Genomic DNA, 19,566 nt, shown 5'->3' on the forward strand with positions numbered 1-19,566 from the left:
TAATTGCAAGGTCTGAGGGTTGTTCTAAAAAATAAAACTCATATAATGCAGAATCTTTATAAACCGAATATTTAAAAAATTAAGTTTTAATTTTTCATACATTTTTTTTGTCTTTACAAGAGTAGTAGACTAGAGAATTAACATTTCAACCGTGTTGCTTACATGCCGAATATGTTTGTATGTAGCGAAGCTATCGTATAATAAATATATGCCGTACAATGCGGGCCCGCGGCTTCAACCGTCACCGATAACAAGATAAAACCTATTCGAAATAACATTACTACAAATTAAAATACAATTACCGACCTAAACAATGGCAACACATATGACATAATTTGAATCATTTTATGACTAACACATTGTTCAGGAATATGTAGACAGGGTCTTGGATAAAATAATAAAAAAATCCTCTCCGTCGAGAGTGTAACAAAGGATTTCTAACACTACTGAAGCCGATCACCTCAATAACAAAACGGTAGGTACTTGACTTTCATTTTAATTTAGAAACACAGGAAGTGATCAACTCGAACTCTAATATAAAATTAATATCTAAAAGTAAACAATATCTATCACAAAAAAAAACTATCGTTTGACAAAATTATTTCAAATCGAAGGCGACTCGAGCGGAGCCCTAAATACTGATTTTCATTGATAAACCTTGCTATATTTCCCCGATAAACAGTCAAAAGTTAAAAAGAATTACATGAATAGCGATATAATTATTCTGAGGTCACTTAACATTTTCGAACAGCGCAGTTTCTCCGCGCCGCGCTCGGACGCGATGAAACCGCCACCTAAAAGTATAAAATTTTATCCGTAACCACCGTAAACGGCACGTGAATTTTCACAGAATAAATCACAAAGACTCCATAACAATCCAAGTCTTATTCGAAATATAGAATAATAAATAACAAAATCTTACATAGTACTATTAAAAACACTACTCTAGACAGAAACTAAGCGAACTAGGTAATGGGTATATTGGCAAAAATGACGTATGTATTTTTTATTTGGGTGAAACACCGACTCTTAACAATGGCCGTCCTTACACAATTTTGGACTTAATTGCCTATGTATTAGAATACATAATAGACATAACTGGTATTTATATTTTGACAATGCCAAAAGACCTGTTAATACAATATTCTGGGGATACAAATATGAAAAGATCTATCGAATACTAAACGTAACAATTTAATGCGTTTATGCGCCATATTAGATAGATTTAATGTATTACATGTATCATCAATTCCTTTGAGGTGTTTCATTTTCGATCAACAACTACAGTAACTTAATTAAATCAAAATTACACACTGTTCGTATTGGTTTTGTGCGCACCGAATTGATGGAAAACTATAAGTATCAACATACAACAAAGGTAAAATACCCGAGGTCATTTATTTTTACAAATGAAACCTCCCATTCATCTCGTAGTTGTTGATCGAAAACATCCTAATTATAATATTTTACTTCATAATAGATCTTCATACATGTATGATAAAGTATGGATTGACATAAATCCACTTAAATTTATAATTCAGTGTGATAACATTATTACAAAATCGATTATTGACATTTTCATAAGTTAGTTTGAAGCATTAATCCATACGTCCCGGGGGCGCGTCTACTTTTATTATGAACACAAACAACTGTAATCTTATGTACTTCATTCGTCTGGATATTAACACAATAAACATTATATCCAAGGCATTACACGATATTTTACAACAGCCAATAGTATACATTGAATTCCACCGATATAGTTAACTTGGCCAATTGCAAAACTTCAACATTCTAATTCAATGATATTTAACATTTTTATTTAAAACTTGAACACATTAGCTACTCTTTATATAGAAACCGTATATCATACATTAGTTGTAGCTCTCTACAAGATATGACGACACTTACAAATTGTCAGACGCGACCCTTTACCAATGCAAACCAATACAATAAAGAAAATAAATCTCGATTCGACGTCTAATAGACCCGCAGGTCAACTAGCGCCCTCTACGTTGAGCATTCTCATAACGTACCTTCACTTATTTCTTCAGTTTCCTTACAATCGAGTAGGTAATGTGTCCGAGCAATTATTCATTATAATTTGTCAATACTAATCTACGCGTTAGCGGAACATTATAAAAAGCTAATAACGAGTTATGGAAATTATTGCGAATATGTGCTCAGAGGTGTCATTCTGTGGTTAATGTGAGAAAATTCGTTGAACATTGGGACATAGCACGAGATTCTACTTAGTTCGACATTGCGCTGTTGAAATATACCATTTAGCTGACTACTGGACAAACACATGAAACTCTAAAACGAAGAAAAGTAAGTACAGTTTAAGCACAAAAATATTGTGATTAACTGTAAAAAAAGATATAAAAGTGACAAAATCAAAACAAACAGTTCCTAGCCATATTCTTAATAAATTAAGAACCTAGAACCTACCGTGCCTTTAGCACAACGCAATCTCGAACTAAGCCTATTAGGTATATTAGCACAAAACAGGGACTCAAGTGTGTGATAAGAATAAGATTACGATAATATTGTCAAAGGGGGCTTAATATTATTGCAAACACAGAGACAAGTGTAGAAAATTATTATTATAAAAAGTGGGTCCCGTACAAACCCGTAACTGTCCCTGTTTCGGACACAAACGACCCAGATTTTTCAGAACTCGGCGGTAATCCCACTGAAAGTCGATGACTATTACATAAGACAGTCACAAAAAAAGACTATTCAGATTCATATACCATTGGTATATGATATTACAAATGTATGCTTGCAATAATAGGTCATATTGCTTTAACGTCAAATTGCGTCATTCAAACAGTCCTTTATAATAGTCATCTACTCGTACTTGAGCCTATCTCTATAACTGTAGTGTACAAGTGAATGGCAACCAGTCCCGCCGAGCAGAGTACGTGACGCGAACATCTCCCTAAACTGTTCCAATTCGCACGCGAAGCGAATAAATACGAGATAATAATTTGATAAAAACGACAAACTTCATCGCAAACTGTCCGATCGTTTCGAATAATAGCTAATATCAATACATGTCTCCTCACTACGTTTTATTAACACATGAATTTATTATTTATATTCAATTTTTATTAAGAATCGACGTTATTACACTTACTGTATCGTGGGACTTGTCTTGGACAAGATAACTTGTGCGGTGCTTCTTTTAGTACGTAACTACGTGAATGTTTTTTACGTTAAGAGTAAAGTATCACAACTAAACACAGTAATACCCGAGAGTTTGAATAAATAAGGTAAAACTGTAAACTTTTGTTCACATAAAAGTAACTTTGTCATTCATTGCTGTATCGTGACAGTTACGTATACTATGAACGAATACGTACCTCTACTTAATATCTCGGCAGAATAACTATATTTTAAGACACAGGATTCGTACATAAAAGTTTACAATGACTTGTCGCGATTACAAACACGTATGTATAAGCTGTTACTTTTATAGAGAACAAAAATAGTATTTCATTGATATTCCAAAATGTTTCGCAGTTTTGCCTTATTTATTAAACTTATTGCTTTAAGTAGAAGTTTTTAAGTAATATTGAGTAATTTCTGAACTTTACTCATAACGTAAGTAAACAAACTACCAGCCATAATCATACAACACCCTGTAAACTCCAATTATTCCCTAACATAGACCCCTGAACTCAAGTCTAACGTACTAGCGGAAACTAAAATGTAAGAAAACATTCAGTCCTCACACCACTAAGCATTTTGAAGTTGACAACACACAATTTCCTAATTCAGTCCCAAAACTAGATGGCGTTACTGTCTACGCGTACAATTTTTATAACAAAACGAAACCAGAACTCACCTGGTTAATTAATCTTCAACCGAAGACTAGAATACGGAATACAAAAAGTAATTTATCAACCAATTATTTTAACAAAATGAATGTTAGGCGATGTTCGATACACTTAACGTATCAGTAACGCCATCTCTATTCGTGTTTAAGTACTAAAAGAAGCATCGCTCGGGTGTGCGTGGCGCGGGAGTGCGGAGGTCACTAGTTGCCCTCGATGGCCTTGGCGACGAACTCGATGAACCTCTTGCCGTACTGCTCGGGGTCACAGGTCGATATCCCGTCCACATTGCTGCCGTATTTTACAGTCTTCGCCGCTTTCGCCGCCTAGAAATTATTATTTCAGTTATAAAATAACTACTAAATACAGTACTGATACCGGAAAACTAATTTGTTGGACACTTGGGAAATAGACAATGTTACAATAAAATAATAATGTGTTACCTGTTTCTTAACACCATAATGCGTGAGTACATCGATCAGAGCGACGAAATAAATCTCCTTTTTAGGTGCACCTGCAAAAAAAAAACCTGTATTACCAACCGAACTGAAGCGTCATAAACGCCCCTGTGACTTAAATATACTGCTTATGTAAAAAAAAGATTATCTTTAATAAAATATTATGACATAAACTCTAGTTAATACTAAAAAAAAATTACAGTCTAAAAAACGAGTTGTGTATGTGTTACTCACCTTCCTGACTGGGTATGGCATAGATGTCGAGTTCAGGAATAATGCCCTCGTACCGCAGAGACGACTGACGCGCGAAACCACGCGGGCTGTCTGGCGGCGTGTTGTAACCCCATCTAGTGACAAGAATAATAAACTTAGCATATTTATTACGTTTTGGATTTACTATCATGCATGCATTCAAAACGGGTATTGTATTAAGATGTTTAAATATCAAGGGTTATATGAACTTCCGGCCACCAAAGAACCACCCTTAAAATATATTAGTGGATGAAGTTTTAATAGAATTTTAGAGATGCGCATATTTGTTTAACAGTGCTTATGGATATTTTTCCAGTATCTGATAATTTTGGTTGTAGTTACTTAGCTTCGTAACATTCCTACTTTTCACGGACCTCTTTTGAAATCCTGACGTTCATCAAATTTGTCATCAATGTTTTGCAACCTAGCAATTTTGCAATGTGCTAGTCACTTAGACTAGTGGGTGGTTACCTGTCGCCGTGGTGGCGGTTGTCGGTGTCGGAGTCGGTGTCGGAGTCGTTGTCGGCGGAGTCGTTGTCGGCGTCCCGCTGGCGCGCCGCCTCGGCCTCGGCCTCGCCGCGCCCGCACTCGTGCACGCCCAGCAGCAGCGAGTAGTCCATCAGGTGCAGCTTCGTTAGGAACTGCGGACACGTTACACATTAATATATGCGATTTTTTTATACTTTATTATTGTCTATTACGATACTGCTAATAGGCGAAAGTATCCTCATTGAAATTCCAAATTTAAGGACGTTTTCTGTCAGTGTTTAAGTTCGACGATACTTTGATAACTTCGAAGGAGCCTTGATAAAATACTACTGCGGAATAAAAAAGGTTCATGATTCTTTATAATTTTCTTAACAATAAAATATTGTTTTCCTACCACTAATAGTAATTTCACTCTTGTCTTCTTAATGTTGTTTCCCTTATGATTAGTAATGTAATTCACAAGATTTAATTCAACTCAAAACTATCCTATAACCCAACAAAAACGACTTTCATCGTACGTTACCTCAACATCAGCAGTAAGTGTCTCCAACAGTTTGTCTTTAGCGGCGTCTCCGATATCGATGCGCACGCCTTGTTTGATAAAGTCATTGTCTTTGAGCGTCGGCAACTCTTTCTCTAACTCCTTCTCCGACGCCTCGCGGTCTACCGTCGATCCTTTTAAGTCAAACTTCCTGTAAACAAATGATTTTAATATTATTTTTATAAGAACGTAATTTACATCTACGATTTATATACTATAACGTATACGTACGTCCTTAGTACGCACTAGAAAAAAAGTAGTTGGGTATCAAATTTAGTACGAGATTTTTTTCCTAAAGGTAAATTTTGTCTCTTTTTGTGTGTAAAAATGTTAACAAAAGCTTTTCTAATAGTAATACATTTACTAAAAATGTATAGGAAGTGATACATTGTGTTAGGAATTGTTAATTGTTTTAAATGCTTCTTAAGATCTTTATTAGATTAAAAATCTTTAAGGTATGTTTGGTAACATTATCTTAGATGAAAACATAGTGTGTGGCTAGTTTTGGTATAAGTTAACTGTAGGAACAAGGCAACATTTATTTATAAATACTTGTACATATAGTGTTAAACTAAGATTATCGACATAAAACACTACAAAGTAGTAAATTCTTACTACTAAACACAAAGGATTAGGTAGCAGGTTTTAACCAGTCTTTACAATGATTCACCTAACATAGAGCTATATACATATATTCTTGCATTATGAACTCATTGACAGGTGTAACACATGATGACGTGATACATATTATCACTTATATTCTTATTCGTTGTGTCCGGTCCAGTAAACAAAGAAATTCGATACGCTTGTATTATCTTGATGAATCATTGCACATCAAATTGATTATGAGTAATCTTTTATTTCTGTTATTTAGGATTATTGGAATTCGATGATAAGGAAAAGCACAAGATGAAATGATGATGTCCAAAGAAGATCAGGCGTAAGTGGCTTTCTAAAAATATGGACCCTTGCCACTGCAAAGATGTTGGTTTATATTTATATACAGTGTTATATATAGTTAGTTATATTTATATATAGTTTATATATAGTGGCCATAAAGTTGTCAATACTTAAAGGAAATACGAAGGGCAAGTTGCATTCGACGATTAGTGGGATAAACTAATAATCTTTAGTGCATAAGTTTAGATGGGTAATCACTAATCATTCTATGTGGGCTGAGGTCATGTGGAAAGTCGGACCTGTGCTAAATTCGTGACAAAGGTCTTTGGTTGACTTTTAACATCTATATAAGTATTTTGCAGTAACATTTCTTGTGATACCACAATCTATACTTTTTACGGTATTTCTCTCAAGCTCTTATTTTTCCGGGTGGAAGGACTGAATACTGAAGTTAAAGTAAGTAAGTTTTTTATGAGCTGTAACTTCGGTGTACATCTTACCTGTGAATATTAAGATGGTTGGAGAACACATTTCTGGTGGCGACGAGGTAGTGCTCGATGCCGTCCACCGTCAGTCGGTACATGCCAAGGTACTGAGGCAGTAACGTCTTGCCGTGTCTTTCCACGATATACTGCAAATTAAACATAATAATTAGTCAGTTATTTAATAACTTTCGAAAAATATCAGGAAAAATTATGTACCTACCTACATATTCGAGGATAAAATTATGGTAACCGACGAATGAAAAGCAAATTACTCGATTAGGTTAATTGTTAATTTAAATTTAATTTTTGTTTAACCACAAAACGGGAATTAATCAACGTGCTTAATAAAAATGTAAACTTGGACTATATAAAGTTGTTTTTTATCATTTTTAAACATTAACATTTTGCTCTTTCGTTTCAATAACTTTTCTGATGGTGTAAACCCTTCATCGAGGAAGGATAAAAAACGTGAATATTTTTAAGTCATTAATCAAATTGTTAAAATGTTCTTTAAATAACTTAACAATATTGCCTTCGAGTTCCATTTCATTTTGTCGTTTAGTAGTACTCATAATGAGGTTTACGATCAACTTTCATTGCTACAATAATTACAATATCTCCACGTCACAGACAATAAAACGTTATCATTTACATACAAATAGTGATCGGAAGTTACACATTACAAAGAGATTAGATAGCTCGAGAGATATATTGTTTGTTTACACGAGCTTTGATAACTTGTCGATTATATCGCTATGTTTAGACTCTCGCATACTTTCTATAGATAGATGAACGTGTCTATTACCAATATAGACACATTAGCAAGGACCTACAGTAATTTTTAGGCTCATAATGAATAAGCCAAACGATCTATTAAGTATATTCAATCGTGTTGTAAGGCACAAATTTAATCAAATTTTAACCATAGAGATGCATGTGGCATCCTCTGTTTACCTGTTTACCACCTCTGGAAAAAGAGGTATACAGAGGAATGTAAGTGCGTAGAGGTGCCTAAGTATATTATGTGTATTCAAGTTGATAGATGTTATTTATTTACTTATTTATACAGGTACTACCAGTTATATAGGTATCTTACTAGTAGTTCACAATACATCTGGCTTATAAAATGTATAAAATGTACATACATTAAGTCTAGTCCAGAAACACCTGTAAAGGATTCGATTTAAGCTCTCATGTACACGTGTATGACGTCAATTACTCGAACTTTGCACCTAATAGAAGCTATTTTTTGATAAACTTTATTATGTCATTGAACCTTATTGACGTCGGTTTCCTAATATTAATGACTCCAAATTAATATTTTCTTTTATACGGCAACATTAAGAAATTAATCTTTATCGTGGGACTCATGGGAACGGTACCTACTTTTATTTAAATAAGTGCAAAAACAAAGTACTTAATGTATGGTCGATGGCAGAATTTGAAAAATATACAACAATTGGTGAGTTTTGGTTAACAAAGGTTTTTGCTTTAAACATTATGCCAACTTCCGTGAACTTCCCACTCATTCGCAATGCCATATTTATAAAGTAATATGCCTTTTATACTCACAGGATGATAATGTTTAAGAAACGAGTGCATTCTCTCGACTTCTTCAGAAGTCAGGGTCTTGAGGATGAACAGGCGATCGTAGCTCTGGTAGAACTTGGCGCCGGACTTGCCCGACGAGTCGTCGGGGATCGGCTGAGATCTGACGACAAATACCAACTTCTCTTCAACTTATCCTATATTACGAACACCGCAGAATATTGTTGATTAAGATTACTGGTTGAAACTTAGACTAAATTTCAGATTAAAGCCTGGATCTTACACTAGGGGACAAAATTGTCCCGTGACATTTGCCCTCAGCGACATCCGACGCAGTAGTAAGTCTACATCGCCGGACTTTACTCGTCTGTCTCCAACTCCTGCCGGGCTTTGCTTGACATGTCGCCGATACAATGTCGTAGACCATTTCTCCCTTAATGTAACCCCGGATTTATACAGTTTGAGTTCGACGAATAACAATATAACGCAAAAGATTCCTTATTTTCCAACGTATCATACACTTTTTTGTACCGTGTTATTCATGATCGATAATATAGGTAAGTAGGTAGACACCGTATATGGTATCTCTTTAAGTCTAGGCACAGATAATATTCGTCATGTATCACTGAATTGTATTCAGAGAAAAATCCAAAATTATCAAAATATAATAGTTATGCAGTAATTCTTTAACAACTCACTTATTCTTTAAAACCCATAATAGCTCAATTTCATTTGAAACGCTTGCACTTTACGCAACGTGCAAGTGTTTCGTACGCTGCTTTCACGGAGTACATATTGGTGCACGTTCATAGAGCGTGCGCGTACACGCTGGCTTAATTTACGAACGCGTAGGAAGGTGTGACTGCGTGAGACCATTGTTTGTGGGAATGTAATGACGATCTATAGGAAAATTACTGATGTTTATAGTATTATACTAAAATGACAGGAGTTTATATGCTAAGCGACCTATGGCCTCTATAACATATTGATAAATTACATGTTCTCATTACAATTTTAACAGCATTGGAAGAAGAGATAGCCCATACTCCTAACTGGCAACGCCTACTGCTATTAGAAAGTGTATTTTTATGTGTGACTAATATTTTTTTACGAAATATATTCACATATTCTACAACACGGAGCCGATATAACAGTTCAAGTGTCGATAAGATTAGAAAGATAACAATGGAAATCGAACGATATTGATCTGGACTGGATAAGATCTATAATAATGCATCGAGTGCATTTATTTATGAAACGCTTTATAAGAGAAAAGAAGTATACTTATTATTATTATATCTACAAAAAACAATTTTAACTTAACTTTAATTAACTTTACATCTAAAAAAGTTAGAAAAATTTTGTCTGAATACTTAGGACAATACGACTACTCAGACACAGAAAAATTACTAGACATTGTACAGTAAAACCATTGAATACTGTTAGTTTTAAAATCTACACCTAGTTTATAGTTTACCACTGTATATAACTAACTTTTTGTATTGTAATCTAGGCAAATAACCAAAATAATGTCGAATAAAATTTCTTTCAAAGTCGCGTCAAGTGAAGTCCTGTAACACAGGTTTTTTTAAAACCTAGCTCAGGTCGGTCACAATTAATTATATTTAGAATTAATAATATTGTATCTCTAGCGCATGTTATAAGTATAATTATTCCGTTCACTAACAATTAAAATAGTCTTTCTTACTAACTCTCTTATATACTGTATAAAACTCAAATGTAACATTATACTATGTAACATTATAATAAGTTTGGAGCCAATAAATAATTATTATTATTATTTATTATTATTATTAATTGGCTCAAATAATGTTTTCTAATAGGGTAGTTGACTACAAGTCAAATCAGCTCCTCTATATGAAATGTCAAAAACACATTTTAGTAAAGAAATACAAGGGAATGACGTCACAGTTTCGTATTTTCGTTGGTATCAATAGAGTGCCTAATAGAATATTTTGTTTGTAATCATTACAATTTCAACATTATTTACGAAAAATACTTAGCCTGAACATTTAAGATGAACCTTTTGCGAGTACAAGTAGATATAATACAAATATAATTTTTCGTTAACCCAGTCAACTTCCTAATTAATATCATATTACACGACATTTCGGTCCGATCTATATCCAATTATTTTACTCCAAATTTTACTCAATTACATAAAACACCCTATTTTCCATTAGTTCTTTCACTAACCACTAATGAAAATAGTTTATTCATTCAATCAATATTATTGATATATTGTACTGAAAACGTAGTTTGGAGTTTTGTACATTGTCTGATGAGAAAATAATTTCACCTTTGTGTAAAAACAAGAGCACTATAATACATTTTGTGGTCACGGATATTAGTTTAATGTATTTCTAATGATTCAAGGTCAGAGTAGAAACACGAAATAAATAATTTTAGTATTTTTCAATAGATACTTTGTCATCATATACATTAATATTAGGTATAGAATAACTTTCGAACCTTTTTTTTTTTTTTTTTTTTTTTTTTTTTTTTTTTTTTTTTTTTTTTTCGTCAGGGAAACCAATCGGGGTCGCTGTAAAGGTCGACCCACCGGCTAGGTCCCCGCCGCACTGGGACTGCGCAAACGGGGTATGTGGTCCGCCGTAGAGCCCACTAAAAACCTGACGAGTGTCCAACCGCTTCCGCAAAGACGTGCGCCGGGATAACCGCAATAAGCTAGTACCGCAAGACGCACGCCATGCGCGGCTCGCCCCCTGTAGGGGGGCCCTACCTAGGTATAGAATAACTTTCGAACCTAGGAGGATTAGGTTTGGATTACCTAGGATTACGATGGTTAAGCCTTTATACACAATTTTAAGGCGAATTCTCCATCTACACATTTATTATTAAATTTATTTTTACATGAACTATTCAGTTTTGCAGATTTTCTCGCCGTGAGTTTAATTAACCTCCACTCCAATTAGTCGGAAAACGCGCTACTCGAAAAACTAGGTGCAAGCACAATAATAAAATTCGATCCGGATTTTGTATTGGAGAAAATAAACCAGAACACGTACACGGACAAAGAAATATAGCACGCTGTATGCCTTTTCTATAGTATTCTATATAATAATATTGAACTTCCTATAATACTTTGTATTACTAGCTTTTGCCCGCGACATTGTGCGCCAGAAAAGATTTCCCGTAGTAAAAAGTATTGTATGTTAATCTAGGTTCAAAACCATCCACGCATCAAATGTCACTAAAATCAGTTTAGTCGATTCTTCTTGTAGAATAACATACCTACATTCATCAATCCTATCAAACTTTCGCATTTAAAATATTAGTAGGATGGGTCTGTTCAATTTATTACTAAGTTTATATAAAAATTACGATGTCAGCTACATTTGTATGTAAAACAAACATAACTAAACTTTTGGCCAAACAATGAACACTTACTTACTTATCTGTGATTCATATTTGAACATTAAAATCGGACATAAATCTTCTCATATTTTATCGCAAGTGTATGAGACATGTTTACCGTGAAAGGTTTTCCTCATAGGCTCTTACGAAGGAAATAATAGATTACCAATACGGAGAAAAGATGTGCGTTATTGAGCCATAGATAATGATATTATTAAATTTATATGAAGTACGTCCTTAGAATTCTTATTGGCAGTTAATTTCGTTGCAATATCTATACTTCTATACTAATATTATAAAGCTGAAGAGTTTGTTTGTTTGAACGCGCTAATCTCAGGAACTACCGGTCCGATTTGAAAAATTATTTCAGTTTCAGATAGTCTATTTATCAAGGAAGGCTATAGGCTATAAATCATCACGCTGCGACCAATAGGAGCAGAGTATCAATAAAAAATGTTACGAAAACGGGGAAAATTTTGGCACATACTCTCTTATGTGACGCAAGCGAAGTTGCGCGAGTCAGCTAGTATGTATTTAACTTGCCCTATGTTGTTTTGCAAAAAGCAAAGGAAGCCAAACTTTCGCAAGTTTCAGAAACTTGGAATACTTATTTTGTTTCAAGAACAAGGCCCTCCCCATTTTTGTTGCCTGTACATCTGTTGTTCTTCTTACAAGTTTTTCCACCCAGTAACACCTGCATAATATATTCTTTCAAAGTAAATACAATTAGGTAATTAATTCCAATATATTTTTGTGCCCAATCAATCATAGGATTTCGTATAGATATGATAACCAATACATCTGAATCGGTTTTCGAAAACAACAAGAATTATATCCGTAAATGTTAGGTAAGTTATCTTACCTATTAGGTTTAAAGGATATTGAAATTAATATACAATGTACTTGATAATGTTGATTAAAAATAAATTAGTCTTTCGTAGTTCCGGTTTACGCGCCAATGATTACCAAAAGAGAGACTCAACATTTTCGAGGTCTTGAGACTCTTAATTTGGTTCAGCAGCCATACTTTAGGTAGATTCTTGGCTACTGATGCTGTACAAGAACCTACACAAATGCCTCATTACATACGAAATTAAATATTCCTTAAATACATCCAACTTGAATCTTTAGGTGTTTTGCATAGCAGTTGTAAAGCATTACTCAACGAATACAATTAACGTGTTATCACGTTAAAAAGAACACGGTTAGTCATTACACTCTGCAAAATGTTTTCCTAAATAAATGTGTTAAACTCCCGTACATGTTTACATGAATCTAGATAAAATCTTCATTTCTCTTTGTAATAGAATGCTGTCAAGGTCACACCAAATGTTACCAATAAAATAAAGTGAATGTGTTCGCAGCTGACTCTAATTGTCCTATATTAGTTCGCGTGTGCGGAGTACAATCAAACACAAAGTTTGTTTAGATACATGTTCCAGATAACATTCCTAAATTAGGCCGTACATTTCGTACGGCACATGCGTACACTCACACACAGTAGACGTTTTTTTGCCTAATTAAAGTGATTAATCAATGCGATAGTGTCATCCGTGTCATACTTTACCTATTATGTACAGTGCTGGTTGCAAATATTGACACAATACTTACCTTTCTTTGTGAGAGTGCACAATGAGTGCTCAGCATTTAGTGCAGTGTCTGTGTTAATGTTAAAATATACATATAATTATATATTAGGTAACCGAGACATGGACATTGGACAATTGAGGGAGGTTAAGGAACGTAAATAGAGGTCACGGTCAATAAAGGATCGTGTAGGCACTCGACACCCGTTTGTACCTAATCTGGAATGGGAGCCAGGACCACGGGTTTACAAACCAAATCCAACAAAAACTTCCATTTCCAAACTTTAAGGCCATCTTTCTTAGAGGCCTCAACAAGCGGTTAGACAAGGGGATGACTTCACAATACAGCCAGTGAATCGTGGGGTATGCTAATGCTCGCCGTGTCAGTTCGAAAGGCACACTACATACTGTTATTTGAGAAAAATAAAATAAAAAAACTGAAAAAATAAAACAAAATCGTACAGCTGCTAGTAAAACTCCGCTGACCTCAGGCGTTTTATCGTCAGGCCGCGCTTGACGAATGCGCTCGCATCGTGGAATATGCTCTCTTGGTGTGTTTCATTTTTCATGTTGGCAACCCCGGTAGGGGCCGTCGCCGACCGCCGCAGCGTCGAGCTCGGCCGCTTCAGGGCCCGCGAACACAGGTAGTTATCTGGCTTTCTAAACCTAAGGACCACAGGACGGGATGTGGGAGGATGCGATAATACAATTTGGGAATAAAAATAAATATAAATAAATACATAATAATCAATAAAGAAATAATATTATCGTTAGCGTATCACACGTGCCGAACGTCGTTACAGTAGTTTTTTGGTTTTGGTTTGCTTATCGGTATAAAGCGGTACCTTGTGAGTGATTCCTTGTAGTCGATGTCATCGATTCCGAACCTCTCTCTCAGGTTCCTGAACACGAGGGGGCAGTACTCCTTGACTTTGAAGTGGGATGGCATGTTTTCTCTGAAACAAACAATAACTGGTTAGGCCTTATTTCTGGTAAGGTTTAGCAAAGAACTATGAATGAAGATCAAATAAGTGTGCTTTATGCCTTAGTCATTATTAGATCAGTAATCCCTTCGGATTACGAGGTCTGATTTCCTTCGTAAAAATCTGATAGACTTTACCCCGGATTATAGCGATAAATAAGCCCGGAAAAAAAGAAAAACAAAACTTTTTTGGAACATGTAAAGGAATTTCGTTTAAACGATCTCAAACTGAATGCTATAGACGTCTAAGATGCAGCGTCGGTGCAATGTCGCTATAATAATATTGCATTGTCATCGGATTTACACATGCACATAAAATTTCAGCCCAATTGGACAACAGCCAGTAGGTCAAAATAGACATGAAAGATACCAGACATATTAAAGTTAAATACTTCTCGTATTGGAGAAAGAGTACTTTGGCAAATAGGTACGTTAATCAAAATTGTACGTTTTATTTTGTTTACGGCTATCGTTTTGGAAAACAGCCAGCTACCAATTTGAATTAATCGACTAAAATGACATTACAATAAGATATAGTTAGCTATTAATAAACCATTAACTGTCGTATTCTTAATAGACCTTAGATGAATAACATCTGTTTTTGATGGTTACAGTTGTCCTTTTCTATTTCAATGTGTAAGAACGGGAATGAGATATAATAGTAATTCCCACATGCTTGGGCACTTAGGTACCCATAAGGTTTTATGAAGTGGATAAGTGTGAATAGTTTAAACAGAATTATTCTCTCAATAAATGAACAGTATCTCTGTGTCAGCATTGATAGACCTTACTTTTAGTTTAACAGAGAGAGAAAAATGGTATAAGAACTTAAACTCTGTCGTGTGGTCGGTGACTGCTGGTTATGAGGTTTTAGGTTCGATTCCCAAGATGGGCGATGTACTATTGGTCTTTTCTTATTTACATTAGAATATTTAACAAAACTAGTAGTTCTTTGGAAAAGTGCCAGGTATATGGCAATAGGCTCGCCCTCTCACCACGTTTTGTGGGTGTATGAAATACACCCACGTTTTGCTATTACCAATGAATCCCATGTACCGACATTATTATATTTATGTACATATGTATAGATAGAACCTACAATCTATTTTCTTATACATGTTTTAAAGGGACTTCAGAAGACATTTAGCTCAGTTGCCAAGAAAGCATCTCTCGGGCGATAAGATTGCATACAGCTACAAATTATGATGTTACTATAACTACGTCATAGTTCAATCTGAACTGTTAATACGCTATGTTGCTAGCGGCCTTATAGGTAGAGGAAATTAAAGGAAGCCGGTGCTAATAGGGATTGGTTCCTTTTTACTAGTAGTTTTAGATTTTTGTATAGCGTTAAGTGTAGACTATAGTATAAATTGAAGAGGATAGGAGCTAATGTGATCGAGATTCCCTAAGAAAATTAAGTTGGTAGCTTTTGAATTGAATCATACCTAGTATCGATGCAAATAAACAATGCTAGTAAAAAAAACACCGACCAACGTCACAACGACTTAGTAAGTACTAAATGAATTGTACAGCAATTATTATTCTTTCTAGGTTTTAATAAGTAGTTAGAAAAACTCAACTGGATGTACAATACTAAGTTACTATAATAACAAGAGCAATTAAATCATTAAAATGAAAGTTATAATACAATTATGTGCTTAAGTGCTATAATTAACATTTTCACCTTTTCCTCAAACCTGTACACAATCGACTAGCCAATGAAAAACACGCTAAATATGACGTCACCGTGATTCATTCTCTAGATTAGGTTTTCTGATAAACAAATCGTTAAAGTCAGAACGCGAACCGGTGATGCATTCTAAATCGAAAATTACGACTTAGCATTCCAAGTGTGGAACTGAAAAATTCAAGCTAGGTTGGCCTTTGAATGTCCTTGAAGGAAACACATGGATTAGATGGATCTATCGAATATAGTGTACCAAAATAATGGATGCTAAGTTGTCGCCGGCGCGGGCACGTCTAGGAGACGTATGAATAAGAATGAAGCAAAACAAGTATGAAGGTTCTAATCAGGAATGTAGTACCTTTCCTATAAGAATAAGAAGTTGGGTAAAAAGCCCACTATAAATACAATAATTTTATGTATTTTGAAAGGTCTAATTTATAGTCAATTCCTGCTTCATTCTCTATAATTCTACTTATAATTCTGATCTCTGAAATTACGAAAAGCTGGGAAAATAAAAGTAACCACAAAGTAGCTACATGCAACCAGATTCAGACAGGCTTATCTCAGAAAATAGATGGGAGATTGTGTGAGACATTAACGCGACAATGTCGCGACCTATGTTTGACAAATAAACAATTTTGATTTGATTTGATTTGATTTGACGCACGGCAACGTATCATCACTGGAAAAACTATATTTTGGAAACTGTTTGACTGAGGGAGATTTCTCCAAGAACATTTCCTTATAACATATTTAAATATGCCTTTGTACTAAATTGTAATGTGAATAGTAATCAGATCATAATACTCAAACTCATGTTACTAAGTGCAGTTTAGTACCAACTATTTAATGCTCAGTGATTTTAGCATGTCTAGTAATGTGTCCAGCCAGTGCCATATCTTATTAGTTTATTTTTAAAAAATATTTCTGACAAAATATTTGTCTGTTGAAATTTCCATTTCATGGTTTAAGAAATTATATGATAGATGAGCTTGGTATAATAATTATTATGGTATAATTTGTACATAATATGACAATTGAAACCTTATTGCCATATTGGCAGGCAGAGATCAAAGAACACCACTGGGGACAATCCTTACAAACTCTCCTTGCCTTATTCAAAACAATAGATCTTGTCATACATACATGGTAAAAAAACATATTCTACATGCTTGGAAAATATAGTACCTTAGTGTTAATTAAAAGTACTGAAGTATGATGTAATTTTAATAACAACTCTAGGTTATTTCCTCCTACAGATAGATATAATTAAGGAAAAAATATTGTTATAGTCATTACTGTAATCATATTGATACAAATAGAGGAAAAATATTAAATATGTATTTCCAATATAAAAGCAGGATATTGTCAGCGACAAATGAATATGTGGTATGTGGAAAAAGTATTATACATACATACATACATATTATTATGCCTATTAAACCCAAAGGCTTAGGTAGAGGTGTTTGAAATACACCCTATTTTCACCACTGACAATGTATATATACCTATGTTGAGATATTAAATAATGAATGTTACAATTAGGTATAATATTGTGACTTTTGCACTGAGCATTTATAAGGGACTTCTGTTTATTGTGAGATGCATAATCACTACTTTGTTTTTATTTCAATAGTAGTAACTAAACTAGCTAAAATAGTGAACAGTTCTAAAATCTCTCTGAAAAGTACAGATTACACAAATTCAGTTCACAATGAATCTTGACCTGCCTAATTTATTCTGTTTTTCTAGTCCGAGACATGAATCTGTCTTCAGTGTTTTAGTCATTTATATACTCAAATATTCATTTTCATATAACAATAGATATAATATAGTGTGCCTATATCTCACATGTGTAGTTCATACTGTTAATGTAAGATGGTTATAAATAAATAGATAACACTGTTTCAGGTAACAATTCTTGTATTGAATAAAATCAAGAATTTTAAGAAGTTTATAACAATTCCAATGAGTATTTATCACTCTATTCTTAGGCTATGGGTAATAAAAAAACAATACTAAAAGTTTTTAAGGAGTGATTTTGGAAGTACCAAAAGGTAATAATCACTGAAGATACCAATTTAAACCCAACATTTGAAATTCACTACAGGGAAAATCCCATACTACAACATTACCCTATCCTGTTGATAATTACTCTAGTCAGATTACTGAATACCATGAGAGATAACAAATTATCTGCATACAGTCAGGTACTAGAACTCTTGATTTTATATGAAACCTATTATTAGTTGTATTTAACTTAGTCATACCAGTTAATAATAGCTGAAGACCATCTAATCATAGAGCACAAGGTTGCATTTTTAATTTATAACAGGCTGAATGTAACTTTTTTTACTGGATGTTTTTGGTTTATAATTTTGGTTAAGCTTACTTGTTAAATAAATGGTTGTCAACTTTGAGCTTGGAGTAAGCCCTGAAGTCGTCCGGAAGGAGCATAACAGGTATTGTGACATGACTTAGTTCATTTATCTGAAAAGAAAATATATCATTTAGCACTACAGTGTTATACTTTATATGCAAATGAGTGTTTATACGACTAGCACAATGACAGGTATTGGACTTATTTCCAACGCAATAAAGCTTATTAGTCTATTTATATTCAATGGAAAAGCGAAACATAAAAACAATGCGTATTGACATGGTGCCAGAAATTACAATAAAATTATGCCGCTATAATATTTTTGAAGGTGTTCATTACAAATGTAAACATTGCAAAACCACAACAAACCAGTTGCGAAGGAAATGACATAATAATAATGCTTCGCTCGCCGAGATTACTTCAAATAGGATTAAACACCCGCCATACTATTGCAATTAGTGCATAAAATATTAAATAATTACCGTGTGATTCACACCCCACATAAACACTGATAGTAATGGTTCATTTGCACGAAACAGTTTCACTTTTTGATGTTTTACACGAATGTGTTTCTTCTTCAACTTGCTCAATCCAGTGCTCGGAACGGACATTTTGGATTTGTTTACAACTTCTACCAGAGTCAGAGAACAACCACTGTATGTAATTTATAGTTAACGATAATAATTAAACCATTTTTAGTTGACAAGAAATATATTGAACCACATAGAAAGACGATTAAATTCAGAAATTTACAGAAACTCGACACCTATCAACAGCAGCAAACGGCTTTTTGACAGGCAGACACAGAATGAAAATTATGAAAAGCAAAGAATGACGATAAGAATTTAGTCGAGTAATTTCATGATTGTTATATATTTTAGTCGATTATTATTTAATAACATTTAATTATGTTTTACTGATTAATAAATTCGTATAATTAACAAAATACATATTTTGCTTATTGAACGCTGAATAATGTGTAATCGTACAATAAACAGAAACAATGATTTATTT

At 34.0% G+C, this 19,566-nt stretch overlaps 1 protein-coding gene across 2 annotated transcripts; it reads right to left on the minus strand.

Annotated features, from left to right (window-relative positions):
• Positions 1–46: 46 nt before the first annotated feature.
• PIP4K (phosphatidylinositol 5-phosphate 4-kinase) lies at positions 47–19,346 on the minus strand. Of its 2 annotated transcripts, XM_076123720.1 has the most exons (11): positions 19,035–19,346; positions 18,565–18,662; positions 14,346–14,456; positions 13,987–14,166; positions 8,540–8,678; positions 6,983–7,113; positions 5,565–5,733; positions 5,024–5,193; positions 4,535–4,647; positions 4,286–4,356; positions 47–4,168 (listed from the first exon to the last, which is right to left on the minus strand). In XM_076123720.1, exons 1-11 carry the CDS (start codon positions 19,161–19,163, stop codon positions 4,046–4,048), a joined length of 1,434 nt encoding a protein of 477 aa, XP_075979835.1. In that variant the 5' UTR covers positions 19,164–19,346; the 3' UTR covers positions 47–4,045. The 2 variants fall into 2 exon arrangements, with proteins under 2 accessions (XP_075979835.1, XP_075979837.1); XM_076123722.1 differs by lacking the exon at positions 13,987–14,166.
• Between the last annotated feature and the right edge of the window lie 220 nt (positions 19,347–19,566).

This window comes from Anticarsia gemmatalis, chromosome 15 (assembly GCF_050436995.1).
Source record: "Anticarsia gemmatalis isolate Benzon Research Colony breed Stoneville strain chromosome 15, ilAntGemm2 primary, whole genome shotgun sequence".
Classification (NCBI taxonomy): domain Eukaryota; kingdom Metazoa; phylum Arthropoda; class Insecta; order Lepidoptera; family Erebidae; genus Anticarsia; species Anticarsia gemmatalis.